This window comes from Lagopus leucura, unplaced genomic scaffold (assembly GCF_019238085.1).
Source record: "Lagopus leucura isolate 7727_CA_CO unplaced genomic scaffold, USGS_WTPT01 Super-Scaffold_100004, whole genome shotgun sequence".
Taxonomy (NCBI): domain Eukaryota; kingdom Metazoa; phylum Chordata; class Aves; order Galliformes; family Phasianidae; genus Lagopus; species Lagopus leucura.
This window is the reverse complement of record NW_024962264.1, coordinates 36,824,923-36,840,583: the sequence shown is the minus strand read 5'-3', so window position 1 is coordinate 36,840,583 and position 15,661 is coordinate 36,824,923. Positions and strand designations below refer to the sequence as shown.

Sequence of the window (15,661 nt, the reverse complement as noted above, 5' to 3'; positions counted from 1 at the left end):
GTGAGACCAGACGTGCGCTAGAAAGAGTGGCTTTCACTGACGCTCCCGATACCATTGCCAAGAACCACAAGGTGGTGAGAAGGTATTCCAGAGGGAAAAGGGAGTGCAGTTCCCTCTGTATTTTATTTACTACATTGCTCCTTTACTTGGGGAAAAAAAGAACTCTGTCATTTCCCATCACGTTTGATCTGAATAAAGCCCCAGTGAGGAATTCCATTTCAAGGAGACTGGATGGGCTTCACTTACACTACTACTCCAGTTTTGTCATCTTCTTGCTCTTCTTGCACCATAGTTTGTCCTTGATCCTTCTGCCAAGCATATCTTGTTCTAACCCTTCCAGCCTCTCCTTTACCTCAATTCTCTTCCATCCTTCTGCCCCTCTCGCTGTCTGTGAAGACGTTCTTTATGCCTTGGAACCCCTTCTTCTTAGCAAATGTGTCTCCAGAGGACAGTTTGTGCAGCTATGAGATGGACACTACTGTAACTCCAGATTTTATGGGACAAGAAGAAGGCAACACCATAGAGCAGGTGTTTGCTTCTTGCTCAAAATTAAATCTGTAATCCCTAATGTGGAAGAAAAAATTGTTAGCTCTTTCACTTTTTTTAAGTTAGAACAAAAGCTAGATACTTAAGCATGTTGGAGCATCACATTTTTCAGATTAGTGTCTTAATGCATTTCAGTAGAATTAGAAATGAAAAATCATTTGCGTAACAGAAGCGTGCTGGGGATGAGTATTATCCCCACAGCTGCCGAGTGTAACTGTGCTCATTCCTCATAGATCTTGAATAAAAGAGTCCCCTACATTTTCTAAAAATAGTTAGAAAGAATTGGGATTTTTTTGTTTGTTTGTTTGTGAACTCTACCACAGTTCTTTGTTTACCAATAATTGGGATTCTGGCTTTCAAATTATTATTTTTTTTTTTTTAATTTTTTTTTGTCATCATTTCCTTTCTTCTGTACCTGGAAGACTCTCTACCTTCAACCTTTAATGGTTGAAGTTTTGATCCCTATATAAGGATCTACACTTACAAGTCACTGCACTTTCAGCTGGCATATACATCTTCTCATACTTATGTGTGTCCACATGATTTTGTGGAATCTTGTTCAGACTAAGAAGGTAAAATGCATGCTATACAGCATTTCCTTCTGTAGTTGTTCCTGGAGGTCTACAATCTGTGTGTGATTCTGATATTTTCTTAGCTGCAGATAACCCCTCCTTAGGTACCACGTAGACCCTCATCACGACAGCTGTTTTTGACCTTGTCAAATTTTCAAGCTAAATGTGGCCAGTCCTTAAAAAGGCTTACTGAAGAGGCGTCTATGCTGCTGTAGGTAGTGCAGCACACAGCATGACACTCTGGCTTACCTTTGTGCATTAGGGAGCATGCCAGGAAGGGGAAGCCCATCTTTCATATCAAATCTCACACTGACGAGCTAAACAAGAGAAGACTTGGTGCACTATAACCATCAGGTAACAAATTCTTCATCTTCATAATCCCGCTGACCAACCCTGACCATTAAGAGACCTTACTCACTGTAAGAACTGAAATAATAGTTCATGTTTCTTACAAAAATTTCAGCCAAGGAAAGTATGTTCTTTCTTGATTATAGCCCTTGCATTTCAGCCTGATATTCTCTTCTCTTTCCTCTTCTAAATTAGAACTAAACTGTGGAAACTGCCTAAAGCTGGGCTTTCTCGAAGTGACCAGACATCAGCTCTCATCAAAGATATTGCAATACATTTTGTGTAGTGGCAAGTATTTTAAACACTCTACTGGGAATTGGTAAGATTCTAACAATGATAAAATGTATTCTTCTGCAGTAAGTAATCTGTTTTCATTTGAGCTGAAGCAAATCCGCTGGTATGTAAAAACCGTGACAATTGAGTTAGACTCCAGTGAAGTGATTTCGCTGAAAGCAGAAGCTTCAGGACTTCCTCCCAGATGCCACCTATGTATTCCTCTGCGTTCACAACAGGAGTGCTGTGGTGTTGTGTCCTGGGTATACAGTGACACTTCTAAATTTGTTGGATGACAACATTTTGGATGAAATACTATTTTCATAGCAAGGAATTTACATATTACCTTCACTGGAGCTGAGGTTTAACCACAGAGACTGGATCTACTCATTCTATCTGACTGCATGCTGTTTCAATGGAGATGATAGGCACTGTGCACAATGCAGACTAAATGTAACCATCCTTTCCAGATTTCTTTAAAAGCAGTGATTTAATATAGAAAATTATTTTGAAGAGTTAAAGATAAGCATTAAAATAAACTGGCTTTTGCTGATATATAACAGGAGTAGTAGTTCAGTGTTTCCTGTTTTTCCTTTGAATTTGTATAGATGTTAAAGATTCCATATTCTGGACTGTGAGGCAAGAAAGATACTATTCTGTTATCGTGTTTTATAGCATTTAAGGGCACCCAATTGTAGGAAATGCAGCCTGTCTTGAAGGTGTATGATGCCTTTATTTTTCTTTAAAGATATGCATGATCCTGTCCAGAACTGCTCTGCCTATGATGTCTTTGTGTTGTGGAGTTCACTGGCACAATGCAACACTACCCGTTTTCCTTTGATGTCAGCTGTAATTATAGTTTCTGGTCAATCAGTGTGGCATTGTCATTGCTCCATCACCTTCCATCTCCTTCCCATTCTGGGTTATATTGGCAGTCTTTAGGAGTGAGCCACGGTAACCTTCTGAATTTCAGAAACCAGTCTGTGAGACAGAGCATCCCTGTGAGCTGTCATGTGGTGTTTAGGAGATAGGTATTTGTATTTGTATTACCTCAGGCATATATGCTCCAGTCACAAATTGTCACTGGGATGTGGGGAAGGCAGCCTTGTACCTCTTTCCTCACTCGGGACTAGGGCAGCATTGCCCCTTACAGAAAATCTCAGTGTAAAATAGAATTTTACAGCACAGGGAGCGTTGGTTTAGGGGTTTGTGTATAGTCTCACAAGGGAACGTTGTTCAATAGGCTTCAAAGTGATTCAGTCATGGCACAACTGTGGTTGTGGCCACATGTAATATACCCTGTAGCTCTTTAAAGAGGATTAGCCTTAGATCAGGGACAGCATTCATTGCTGGATTTCATGTAAAGTAGAGTATGCTAATGAAATGGTAATGTCTACAGCAAACATTGCATAATATTGTAAACCCTCAAAATTGAGCATTGTGTCATGATATCTCTGCTGGAAGTCAAACTTTTATATTCCGTTTGTTGTTTGGAGAAAAAACTGAAGTTTTTAGTATCACCACAATCTCTCCATAGAGAAGAAATATCTGGTTTGCAGTCTTACAAATGAAGTTTAAAACAAACTTTTGAATGTAACTTTTCAAACATTGATGAATGCTTTATAACAGTGTCCTTGCTCTCCAGCAGGGAGAAAACCCACTGCATCTTAAAACGGCTTCATTTGGGTTTTCTATAACAAGCATGGTCATGGTTCAATACTGCATCCCTACCCTGCCTGCCATTCTGTTGCTCTAGATGGTACGTTTGGGCTTAAATGTGTGTCAGCATCAGTCTTACAGAGATACCATATTTCTGAGAGATTTCATCTTTTAAAGGCAGTTTCTATCTATACATTAGCTTCCACTGGCAGTCCAGTAGTCTTGATGTGATTCTCCTCCAGTTTTATGCTAGTTTTTTGAATTTGTGAAGATTTACATGGTATATATATTTAAAAAGCTCCAAAACTTCAAGGGAACCAAAAATTCAAACTGTCAGTCTTGAGTTGGAAGGGATTTTATTTGTAGAAGGTCTTGAATACCTCTGAGAAATCCATTCTTTGGTGAGCACTGGACCTCTTCTGTAAGCCTCTGTTGAGTTTTGTGTGTTGAGGAATCCGCTGTTATTGCATTAATGCACTGTACGATGTTTATTATGCATGGATTTATCTTCATCTTTGATGCTGTGCATGTGTATGCTTCCTAGGACATGTGGCATCCCTGTAGGTGATTGTGACCTGGGCTTTGACCCCAAAGCAGCACATTTGAAAATGTGCCCCATATGAAACACAGTGATAGACTTCAGGTACCCCAACAGGCCATTTTGCTTCTGTGATGACTTGAAGTGCCTCCTCCCCATGTTCTGGGGATTGGAGTCTGAACCCAAAAAATCCTTTGGGAAGAAGATGCTTCTGACTCCCTTTCCAAAATATCGGTTTTCCTTGCTTAATAGTTTTCACCTGGCACAACTCCATAGTTTAGGATTTTGTTGCTTTAAGATTTTTTTAAAATGGTGATGGTTTGTTTTATTTAACTATTTCTTATTTTGGTGTTTGGAAGGTTCTTTCTCTATAGACATAGAGGGGTGGTGATACATATTCATGAAAGAGAAGTCCTCCTGGCCCTTGCTCACACTGACAAAGACTCGGCTGTTTCACACGGCAAGCTGTGCAGAATTGTGTGGGGCCTGCCTGACCAGATTAGAGCAAACAGCAAGCTTATTCCTCTTGTCGTTAGGCCTTGCCTGCCTAACAATTTCCCCAATTGTCATTTTGACAAGGCTGTCATTAGATGATGGCTTCTTTTGGCCATTTTCAGATAAAGATAATTTCCTTAACTTCCATTTTATTTGACAACAAGTAGTTTGTGAGAGAAAGGAAGTGCTTCAGTGGTTTATGGATTAAGGGTTTGTCACTTCAAAGGCATCTTTGATCTAAAAATATGTGCTGTACCAAATTCATTATGTCCTTTTTTTTTTTTTTTGGGACTTTATAATTTATTGATCTGCCCCTCAATTATTCCCTTTTTTGGCATCCCCTAGTAGCACGCAGCAGAGCAGAGATGAGGGGAAACAGCCCAAATGGCACCTCTGGGAAGTCACCATTAGGATTAAATAACAGGTGCTTTGCATGGGCACCATGTTCCAACCCCACAGCCCTGCCTGCCCAGCGCCCACACTGTTGGGTGTCAGACCTGGTTATCAGCTGGGACAAGGGAGACTGTGTGTGGCAGGGGGAGGATTCAGGCCTGGCTACGTCACAGAGGCACCTGGCAGAGGTGGCTCTGCCGTCAGGGCAGGTCTGTGCCAGCAGGATTCATGCCTGGGTGCAGCTGTTGCTGTGGGGGACTGGGGTTTACTGAGAGTGTACAGGGGTGGGGATGGGCTCCTTAATGCTTAGCTTGGCTGTGGGAGGCACTGAGTGCACTTTGGACCCATCTCTGTGTTTAGTGTGGATAGAACTCTGTTGTCCTATCCATGTAAATCCATCACTGCAGCCCATTACTTTAGTCTCACAGGCTCAGCCAAGGCTGGGATTTATCCCGTATCCATATTAATATCCTTTCTAATTACCTCAGTGCTTTCTGTTGTGCTGCCTTGCATTGCACCCGGTCAGATAACTGTCCCCTTGCTGCTGGAGGCTGTTCTTGATCCCATTTCTAAACAGAAGCACTTCTGCTCGGCACTGACTGGGGTAGCTGTGCAGAGGCTGCCTTTTTTTTTTCCCTTTTGCCTGCTAATTGGCTGAGACCACCAGAATTTGGAGGACACAGATGTCACTGATAGTTTGCCTAGGGAGCACATTCATGCCCATCTGTTGCAGTCTAGAAGGCTGTTCATATATCCACAAGGCCTTCATTTAATTCTTGTCAGAAAGTAATGTAAATCCAGTTTACCTCAGAGGTCACAGCCAAGATTTATGCCAATGAGCCCCCTGCAATTTACACACACTGTAGTTGTATAGGATGAAAAGAAAGCCTTTCATGTTGGTGCATATTAACAAGAAAGCTTGCCTTAGGAGAGGCTCTTTGATTGAGGTTCTTCCTTATTTTAATACAGCCAATGTCGGTCGGTATATGCAGCTTTATTGAAACAAAACATCTCATCTTTAAGCCAGAGAAGTAAAATAAATAAATAAATCCACTAGCAAATGAATTTTGCTGTTGTTTGGTCATCATCTTGTCTCTCTCATGTGGCACAGCCTCCGCATACTGGCAAGCAAGGTAAACGCTCTAGGAAAGCACAAATGTGTGTATATTGAAGCAGGGAACCAGATTTTCTTTCCATAGAGGATAATATTAAGTCAGTTGGTGAAACTTTTGCTATGAGACTAAATCATTTTAAGCAAGTTTTCCTTTTCTGCTTTTTCTTCTCCCTTAAGTCGCCAAATCTGATAACAAAGCTAAGCCTGTTATTTGGGGCACAGGTAATGGGAAGGGTTGCAGAAAATATCTGCACAAATCCATGGGGTGGGGAGCTGGGGGTGCCCTGGACATGTGTGCTCACTGCTATGTGCTGATGGTAAAATAAATGTTCAGGTTTTCTCTTATTGACAGAAACTGATAGTTGCTTGGAAAGGCTGGCATAGAAAATATCGCACAAGGATGGATCAGGGTGTGCAAATGGGTTTTAGAGTTGGTACCCCTATTAGGATGCTCTTTTCATGTGCATTAGTTCTATGCCAAGGCGTGCTACTGGTAAAGCAAGCTATGGCAGACACACAAATCTCAGCTAGACCGCCTCACTGCAGGTACAGAGCATGTGGGCTTTCTTCTTAGCAGCCTGACCAGTGGGTTTTGCTTTTGGTCCACGCTTTCAAATGTCACAGGCATAATGATCAGGATCACTGGCACTGTATCATAATGACTGGAGTGGTTTGGGATTAGGAGGGAGGAGAGCAAGGCAAGGCCGCCATCTAAATTAAAACAGGACTCGTACTCTAAGTTCCAGTGTAGCACTTAAAATAATTAAAATGTTTATTTGAAAGTCAAAACAGCCTCAGTCATAAATAACTACCCTGTCCTCAACTGATTGTGTTGAGTCCCAACAGAGCACTCTGGGAATAAGGTTGATTTGCTCCCTGTTGGGATTAATCCATAAATGTAGCCTCTGCGTGGAACTCATCAGGTCTTTGCTTCCTCTTCATTAGTCTCCCTGGAATTGGAGGGTAGCCTGAGTAAGATGGAAATTAGGATAATGTATTTTCAGAGAGAAAAGCTCTGATGATCTCTAATTTGTGTTTCAGGACAATAATGCCATGGAAAATTTCCTAAATAATTTTGTCTGAGAAACAAATGGTTGTTATGCTTGCTGCATTCAGTGCATCAATTGCATCTTCTCTTTACTTGAGCCTCTGAAGTTAATTGTAATTTTACACTGGCCCAACTAACTCCCGGACTCCCTCCTGTCCACAGTATAACTTAAAAAATTTCTTTCTCTTGACAGACCTTTTGGTCTTCTAGCCCAAGGGCTCCAAAGTGTCACAGTATGGCCCATTTCTTATTGAAGAGATCATTTCTCTGTGGCCCACTCAGACCTTCCCTCCCTTCTCCCCTCCTTCCCTCTTGTTCTGAGTCCTAGCTCCCATTAGAGGCATCTGCAGCAACATGCTTCCCCTCTCCCTGAGATCTTTGTACTTTCGGTCATCATACTTGATGCAAGAAGTTACTGTAACCCAAGCTCTAACCTGAAATGGTGCAGATGGTTATTTCCATCATTTCTGCTTTGAACTGCATTGATTGCCCAAATCTTCACTGTAATATAAAATGGTCTTTATTACATGTTTTGAAAGTGGCAGCCAACGTAGTGTAGGTGTGTCTAGGTGTTTGTAGTAGTGGGTGGTGTGTCTTTAGAAAGCACTTTTCTGTAGACAGCTGTGGAGTCATTTTTGGACCTACTTTCAGTTTTCAGCATAACTTCTTAAAGTGCTGCTTGTTGAGATGTATCAGCAGTGACAGGAAGCCAACTAGTGACTGTCCTAGGGCTCACCAGAACTGTGCTGGTTCTGCTGCTCAGCTCCACTCTCAGGTCCTGCATTTGCCACGTGCTGCCTGCAGGGTTTTCATTTCTCAGCTGCCGCACAGAGCTGCAGCTGTTACTAAACACAGCTTACAGCGTGCATCTGTGCAAAGGATGCTGCTGAAGTTTAAAGCTCTCTGGTGCATTTTCATCTGATTTTATGACACAAGTCATTGCCCCCAGTAACGGGTCTCAAAAGGCTGTCCTGCTTCTGAGTGTACCGTGCAGTTTATTGCACTGGTCTGTGTGGTTCCACCACATTGTTGTTCCTGCTGCCGTAAATCGCTATTTATTACACTAAGTGCCCTCACTGTTTATTTAGTTCTTTGAAAAAACATACTTGAAGAAAAACCTCTCTCTTGCCGCCTTGCCTATATCCCTGTTACGGATCCAGCAGTTTCCCGGTGAGTTAAATCCCTGCAATCCCAGCAAGCCACGTGCTGCACTTCTACACTAATTTAAGCTTCCCCACTAAGCCCCCTCTGCTCTTTGTGCAGCTCGCGCGCCATGCGGCTCACAAAGCCACGGGACTCTCAGCGTCACAGCACAGCCCCACACGCTCGCCCAGGTTGCAGCCCTCCATGGGCTGCCTGTTAGGCTAGAGCAGGGCTGTCGCTGCAACACAGACACGTTGGAGGGTGTCTGTAAGCTTGGATGCTTTTAGTACTGTGGTTTGTTGTTTTTTTTTTTCTGTGAAGTGTCTCAGCTTCAGCACATTGTCATACACCATCTGGTTATGGACATATTCCTGCTAGGGCTGTGACATGCTCCTGCACACTGTTAGCAGCCTCCTGCCTGCCTGGCTGTGGGTCTGAGCTGCATCTGCACCACAGCTTCTGGAGAGAGCTTCCTCGGGGACAGGACTTGGGAGAAATCAATTACACAAAGGAGTGGAGCCAGGGCCAGATGGCAGGAACACTCCATCCAAACCTGGGAGGTACTCATGGGACAGCCGTGGCCACGCAGGGCTGTGTAATCAGATGAATCAATTAGCAGATGTCGGCATGGAGAGCAGAGCGAGCAACGCTAGCATAGGTGTGTGACAGCGATCATGGCAAAGGCAGACGCTTTTCTTTTCCCTAATGGGTATCCAGCAACAAGTCTGGCTTTTCTAGACCCAGAAGGGTGGGAGGAGAGGGCTTGGCTTGCCCCACGCACATGTCTGGCTGTTGTCACCAAGCTCAGACATCCTTACATCGCAGGGCTGCCACTCTGCTAGAGCACCATGCTGCAGCTGTCTCCAACCATGCCTCTGGCTGCTTCTTGCTCTGTGTCCATGCCTGCAGCTGGATTCCTCAGCTAAGATGGGAGAAAAGCCCTAGGAAGGGCCCACGGCCATACAGCTGTGTGCTGCCACCACAGCTCTCAGCTAACCTTGCCCTGTGCTTGTGTGCTGCCTCCATGCCCACAGGTGGCCTGTTTTCAGAAAATACCTCTCTCAGGAAGGCATGTACAATACAGAAGTAGTTGGAGAAAAAGCAAGGTGTAACTTGGGGAGAGCAAAGAAGGGAAGGGCTGATAGCAGAAATCCCACCTCTGTGTTTTGTTGAGGGATGGGAACTGAAGCCTTTAATCTGTTTTAAGTACCCTCACCTGAATGCTATATCTTATTAGATTGCTTTTTCTGATGGGTTATTTTTCAGTCACTTTCTTGGCCAGCTAAGAGTCACAAATGCAGTGATGGAACCTGTGCCGCTCCTCAGAGCACTTTCCCATTGCTTGAGCCATTGTTCACATAGCAGATACTCCACAAATACTGATGCACACATGGCTCCCCATGCGCTATGGCTGGCGTGAAAACCCTGCAGAAGTGGGATGCAGCTGATATGCCCTGGCAGTGCCCCAGCATGCCTGGGTTTGGACGAGGGTCTTTGCACTTCATGCTTGCCTTCCCCACACTCTAGCTGCTCTTGGCACTGCATCCTACCCCAACCTCCTCTCTGTGTCCCCGTTTAATTTCTTCTCTTCCTGCCATCCATCTGCAGTGCTAGCACAGCCCCGCTGCCTGGCCCCTGCCTTGGGCTCCATGCTGATGAATGCCAGCCCCACCTCACTCCACCTGCCTCCCTCTGCTTCTGCATGAGCTCATTGCTTCTGCTCTCTGATCTCCAGGCCACCTGGTGCTGCCAGTTGGGATCCAGCCACCCCAAGCTGCAGCAGAGGAGAATTCAGCTGATGAGATACAGAGCCAGCTGTGCCTGGCTGCGTGCCGTTCTGCTTTCCCCTTCCTGAAGCCTACAGCTTCACCAACTTCAGAAATATTTTCATAGGCTGTTTCCAACCACATCACTTCGAATTATGGGAGGAGTTCATTAAGCAAGAGAACGATCAGATTTGTTTTGTTGCACAGGAAAGAATGGAAGACATATTTCCACACATTTCATTTCAGATGGCTGAGGCAGAAAGCTTTTCCTTCTGCTCCACCACTGGCAACGCCGTAAGCACCCATCAGGCAGGCCTCTGCTCCTAGGGCTCCCCCAGCGCTCACTGGTGCTGCTGGAAGGGGCTTCAGCCATCTTCCTGATCTGTTCAGCAGGTCCCTCCACCTCAAAGGAGCCCTCTCAGCTGGAGTAGCCAAGACGGAGCGGTGGCCATGAACACCCATGGCGCAGTGGCCGCACTGCTGCAGGACTGTGAGCGCTCGTTGGCCGCACTGCTGTCAGCCAAGGCAGACATCCGTGAGGAAGAGGAGCAGGAATACCAGCGGCACCAAGGTGAGGCCCCAGGGACAGCAGGGCGGGCGGCCGCTCCTTAGCCATGCCCTATTTTTCTGCTCCTGGCAGATGAGAGCCAAGAGACGACTGGATTTCAGGGCAGTGAATGGGACGTGGGCTGCGGGTAGGCAGGGGAAAGCAGCCCACTTTGTTGCGGTGAATTGCTGTCAGTTCTAATTTTAGGCTTCAGTAAACATGAGGCTGTAAGGAACAGTTTAGTTGGGGAAGAACAATGCCCGAAAGTTTGCTGATGCACATAAATTTCAGTTATTAAAAAAAAAAAAGAAAGAAAGAAAAAAAAAAGAAAAAAAGAAAAAGGATGCAACTTCTGAATAAGGGCACATATTTCCTCTCCTTTCAGTGGGGCTGGGGGAGGGCCCTCTCTGTTTGTCAGCTTCTCCTGATATATTAAAGAGCTCATTGCCTGAATCTTTATCTCGTAAAATGCATGTGACCTCTGTAAGTGGTGTCCAAAGAAAAAACTTGCAGTATCCCTCTTGAAAGGAAAGCCCATGTCAGCTAATGGCTGGAATGAATAACCGGGAAGGGAAGCAGTAGTTAGGGAGGGCACTAGTAGAGGAGCTCTTCACTTGTTTCAGTGCTAGCACTGTGGGCTAGAAACATTTATTTCAGTGCTGTGGTAGTAAGGGAGGTTTTAAAAAATGACTTACTAATTCTGGTGGAAATGCAGCTGATACTAATCACTGACAGGCTCAGTTCAGTTTTCTCCAGAGTCAGACTTCCAGAGAGCTCCACAACGTAACTTCCAGTTTTTTTGCTCACCAATGAAGAGCCATGTTTGCATTGCTGGGCATGTGAGGGTCACACCTGTTCTGTGCAGAGCAGAGAGGTTACATACTGCTGTCTGCCGTACCAAAAAATAACTTCAGTGAGTACAGGGCAATGCAGTAAAGGACAAAATTGATATTTCTGGGGGAAACAGTACAGGCATCAGCAAAAAATTGCAAAACTTGAATTTTATGCAGGTTCTATTTTGTATTACGCATCTGCTGTACCATCCCTTTTCCAGTTTAAAGCCAATAATGTTTGGTGTTGCTTGCATGACCGGCTTGACCATCACGTCAATGTGATCTTTAAAACCCTTTGTTTGCCCAGAGTGCGGGGCTGCTTCAAATATGTTTCTGCGCACGCCTTGTTCTCGCTGGGAGGTCAGCCGCCCTTTCTGAAGCACCTCAGCCTGTCTGTGCTGGAGGGTGGCATGTAGATTTCTGCCAGGGATGCTGGAAGATTCTTCTCTTTTTGTTTTCAACAAAAGGCTACTTTGTTTTCTCATCACAAATTCTTTAAAGCTTGATTATCTCCCCTCAGAATAGGCTCTTGAACTCCTAATCAGGTAGAGCTTTTTCCCTTCACCCTCCTCATCCCTTCTCTCCTATTACTGCAGTAGACAAGAAATAATCAGTTTAGTTCCAGCTAAGGTAAATCAGCGCCTTTATAACTGCTTGATTAGCTGCAGCCCTTCAGGTGAGCTGCTGGAGGAAATGGGCAATCAGAGCCTGCAATGATCTCCCATCTCCCCAGGACCTGTGCCTACAGGGCTCAGACCCATTTGCCCATTCTGGAAGGGAAAACTCATGGCCCTGTGGCTTCTGTGGCCCTCAGAGCCCTCTCTGCTGGCACTCTTGTTCTGGCACCTGTATTTCAGTTCATGGCTACAGGATTTTTCATACCAGCTCCCCAGCTACTTCATGTACTTATAGTGGATGTTTCTATGTCACAATATCAAATTAATATCATTAGCATGCTAATTGCATTTATTTCCAAGTGGTGACTACTGGAATCAGGTCAGGACTCAAAGCCCAGCAAACAAACACAAATGCCCAACACCGAAGGTGGCTGGGGCTCATAGATCAGATCCTGCTGAAAACCTTGCTCTGAGTTCCTCTTGTCCATCCACAGTGACTGCTGGGGGTGCCTCTGAGAGTGAAACTTCACTAGTAAAGATGTTCTTTGTTCTTTGGTGCATCAGGCAGGAGGGGCATTAAGGCTTAACCAAGGATGACATGGGAGACTGGAAGAACTGGGTAGCAGAAATACCTGTATTTTTCAGAGAGAATACCAACATCCACATCATCCCATTGGTTGTTTTTGTACATTCTGACACTATTACTTTTCCTGCTTGGTGTTATTTAAGAAAGCTTAAGTTTGAGTGGGAAGAGCAGATGGCAGAGGAGGAGACAGAATGGCTGTCCATGTGAGAACCCTATGACTGTTTCCCTAGATCCCCCCCCAAAATCCTCCCACCCCTGTTGGGATCATACGGGGAGAGTTAATATCAGTGTGCTTGACTGTCTCCAGGCACTCTTTGTCTTCTTTTGAGGAAGATTTTGGGAAGCTTGATCTTCAACCGCTGGCCTCTTCTTGGCCAACCTACATACAGGGTCAGGCCCTACCTCAGTTTTCAGGCCTGATGAGGGGGCAGAGTGCCCCTATTCCTACCTAATTTTGCAGTGCCATCACCACAGGAGCCATGAGATGCATGGGGATAGGAACTCTTCTTCCTCTTGGGCTCCTTTCTTTGTACCGAGAAGGGCTAGGCCTCCTGAAGGTGTGATATGAGACCAGCAGGGCAGTGCAGTTGTGCTGTGATCTGATGGGAAGTGTGTCCAGACCTGCATCAGCAAGTGAGAAAACTTGTGTTGGAAAAAGTGATGTATCTTTTAAAGGTGACTTTTTGGAAAACTGGCCCTCCATATCAGACTTCCCTCTTTTGCATAGGAAAAACATACTGATGAATGCACTACAATATGAGCACAAAACAGAATCCTTACGCAGTTTATTTTCTTCCATTCTCCATAAAAGATAGATTAAAAAATAGGTAGTAATACATTTATTTGCATTATCTCATTAAAGAAATTATGGTCTCTGAGCAGGATTTTTTCTGGGGATTAATGGCCAGTAGGGGTTAGATCTGCACCTGATGATCACCATTGACCCCATCTGGTCAATAATCCTTGCTAATCCACATTTATTGGCCAGAGAGCCTGCTTGGCCTATGGTTAGTACAGTACATAGGAGCTGCAGCTTCACTGCTGTTTGGAGAAAATTAAATGTGGGTTGCAGCTGAAAGGAAAGGACAGATTCGGGCCCAGCTCCAGCTGTGTGCTCCCACTAGCAGTCCTTCCTCAGTCAGATGGGTTGGAGACACGATTGTACCAATGGCTTCATGGCACATGGGCGATGCTTCATGCTGGGAGCACAACCCAGGAGCTAGACTGTGCTCAGGGCACAGCAGCAGCTCTTCAGCCTTGTGGTATAGCATGCAGGAGCTTGGCATCCTCTGCCCCAGCAATCCTGACACACAGGGTTCTCAGTTCACCTGAATGACTGTGATACACTGCCTCCAAAGAAAGAGCTTCCAGCAGTGGCCAGGTCAGTGCATGAACAGAGGGCTGTGCGAGCCTCCGCCGGGATCTGCTCTGCACATGCAGGCAGTGTCAGTGCCCAAGCATGTGGATCAATTTCTTCCTGCTGTAGCAATGATCTCTCTGCTGCTCAGGGAAAATGTATCCTGTAGCTTTCTTTGAGTTACTCAATCTTTTTTTTAGACTGAGTAACTCAAACCAATGACTTTTTTTCCCAAATGATGAGTTAAACATTCTCAAACACATCTGACTGTTTTTCATTGCATCCCTTTAGATCTATGCCCAACTGCTCTGTAGGTCTATCTCTGTTTTGTGCAATGCAGCTGTTCTGTGTGGGATCATGGCTGTGCTCACTGCTGTATCTTTACCAGCAATTTGTCTTTTCCAGCATTACTTCCTGATGACTTGAGAACCCTTCTGGAGGAGGCGAAGGGAATGAAGTGGCCTTTTGTGCCAGAGAAATGGCAATACAAGCAAGATCTGGGCCCAGAGGACAAAACCAACCTGCAGGATACGATTGGTGCCAGGCTCCCCGATCTACTGGTATGAAGCTCAGCACAGCTATTGTGGGAAGCGTGGGATGCTTGGGGCAGGAAGGTTTCCTCCTCTGAGAAGGTGTGGAGTTTCTTGTTTGTTTAGCTTGAGTGCTTGCTTTGCCCATTCATCTTGCTCACTTCTGTTTCCAGCAAGATGTGTGTTTGCTTATTACCTGAAGACCTGGCACTGTAATAAAGCCAAAATGCTTTTCTAGTGATTTTCCAGAAAATTGCTTGACTGGGACCTGAGCTGGCCAAAGCCAAGGCAAGCAAGTTAAGCATGTAATGGTCTTCCATGTGCATAAGAGGCACCAGTCTGAGTGAGGAGCTGCAGGATCCAGGAGGTGCTGAGGGATCCCAAAGCATACTGTGTATATTTTATCTATCTTTAAGATCAGAAACCAGGAAGGAATTCCCATGGCTTCTTGTTTTCTGATTTATCTGAGTTACATGTTGCTTGCCCAAGGGGCAGACTTCTCCCAGCAGAGCCTGCGCGAGGCCTGCAGGTGTTGCCTGGGGAGGATGATGGCTTTGGGCAGTGATGAGGAGCTCCAGGAAGCTAAGGGCTGTGCCCACTGCACATCCCTTCGCCAGCACCATGGGTCCCAGGGATCCCAAATGTGCCGGGGGGTGGTGCTGCTCCCTGGGCATTTATTTTCTTTCTTTGGTGTGTGTGGCCTCCGACAGAAATTTATGGCTGAGGTTGACCTCCTTTACAATCCCTGTTCAGAACTCCGGCTTCGCAGCGTTTGTCTGCTCTCTCCCAGGACAAACACCTGCAGTAAGCTCCCGGAGAGACCTGGATAGATGGGAGATTAATGCGGCGGTAATAGAGGGGCAGTGTTCTCAGCATTATGCCTTCTCCCCAGGTAGATGGGTCCTTTCTGAGATGATACCAATTATTTATTGCTGAAACATCTGTTGATAACTGCAGCTGCCCTTGTTAAACAAAGCATATCATGGGGTCATAGACCATAGGGACCTAAAATCCCACCGCATGCTCGTTTCAGACTATTCACCAACACCCCCTGAAGTCCATTGGTAACCATCGGCTTCAATGCTTCGTCGTGTGGTTGAAAATACTTTGTAAACATTGTGCTGCCTTTCCCTGTGTGCTTTGAAGTATTATTTCATCTTCGCTGGTAATTTATATTCCAGTGCTATTGTACCATGGGAAAAAGGGAAAACCTTTTTTGTTTTCCATTTAATTGTAGAAAGACTGACATTTTGACCTGTATTATTAGTATTAGTTGGGAAAAGGGATTTTTTTCCC

At 45.1% G+C, this 15,661-nt stretch overlaps 1 protein-coding gene across 2 annotated transcripts in view; it reads left to right on the top strand.

The window, feature by feature from the left end:
* ALPK1 (alpha kinase 1) overlaps positions 1–15,661 on the top strand; it is a 44,709-nt gene that overhangs the window by 1,809 nt on the left and 27,239 nt on the right. The window contains exons 2-3 of one of the 2 annotated variants that reach the window (XM_042871938.1): positions 10,289–10,466; positions 14,241–14,395. In XM_042871938.1, coding sequence (XP_042727872.1) covers positions 10,346–10,466; positions 14,241–14,395 — 276 coding nt within the window. In that variant the 5' untranslated portion in view covers positions 10,289–10,345. Of the gene's footprint in view, positions 1–10,285; positions 10,467–14,240; positions 14,396–15,661 lie in introns of both variants that reach the window. The other variant, XM_042871939.1, reaches the window with a different exon arrangement.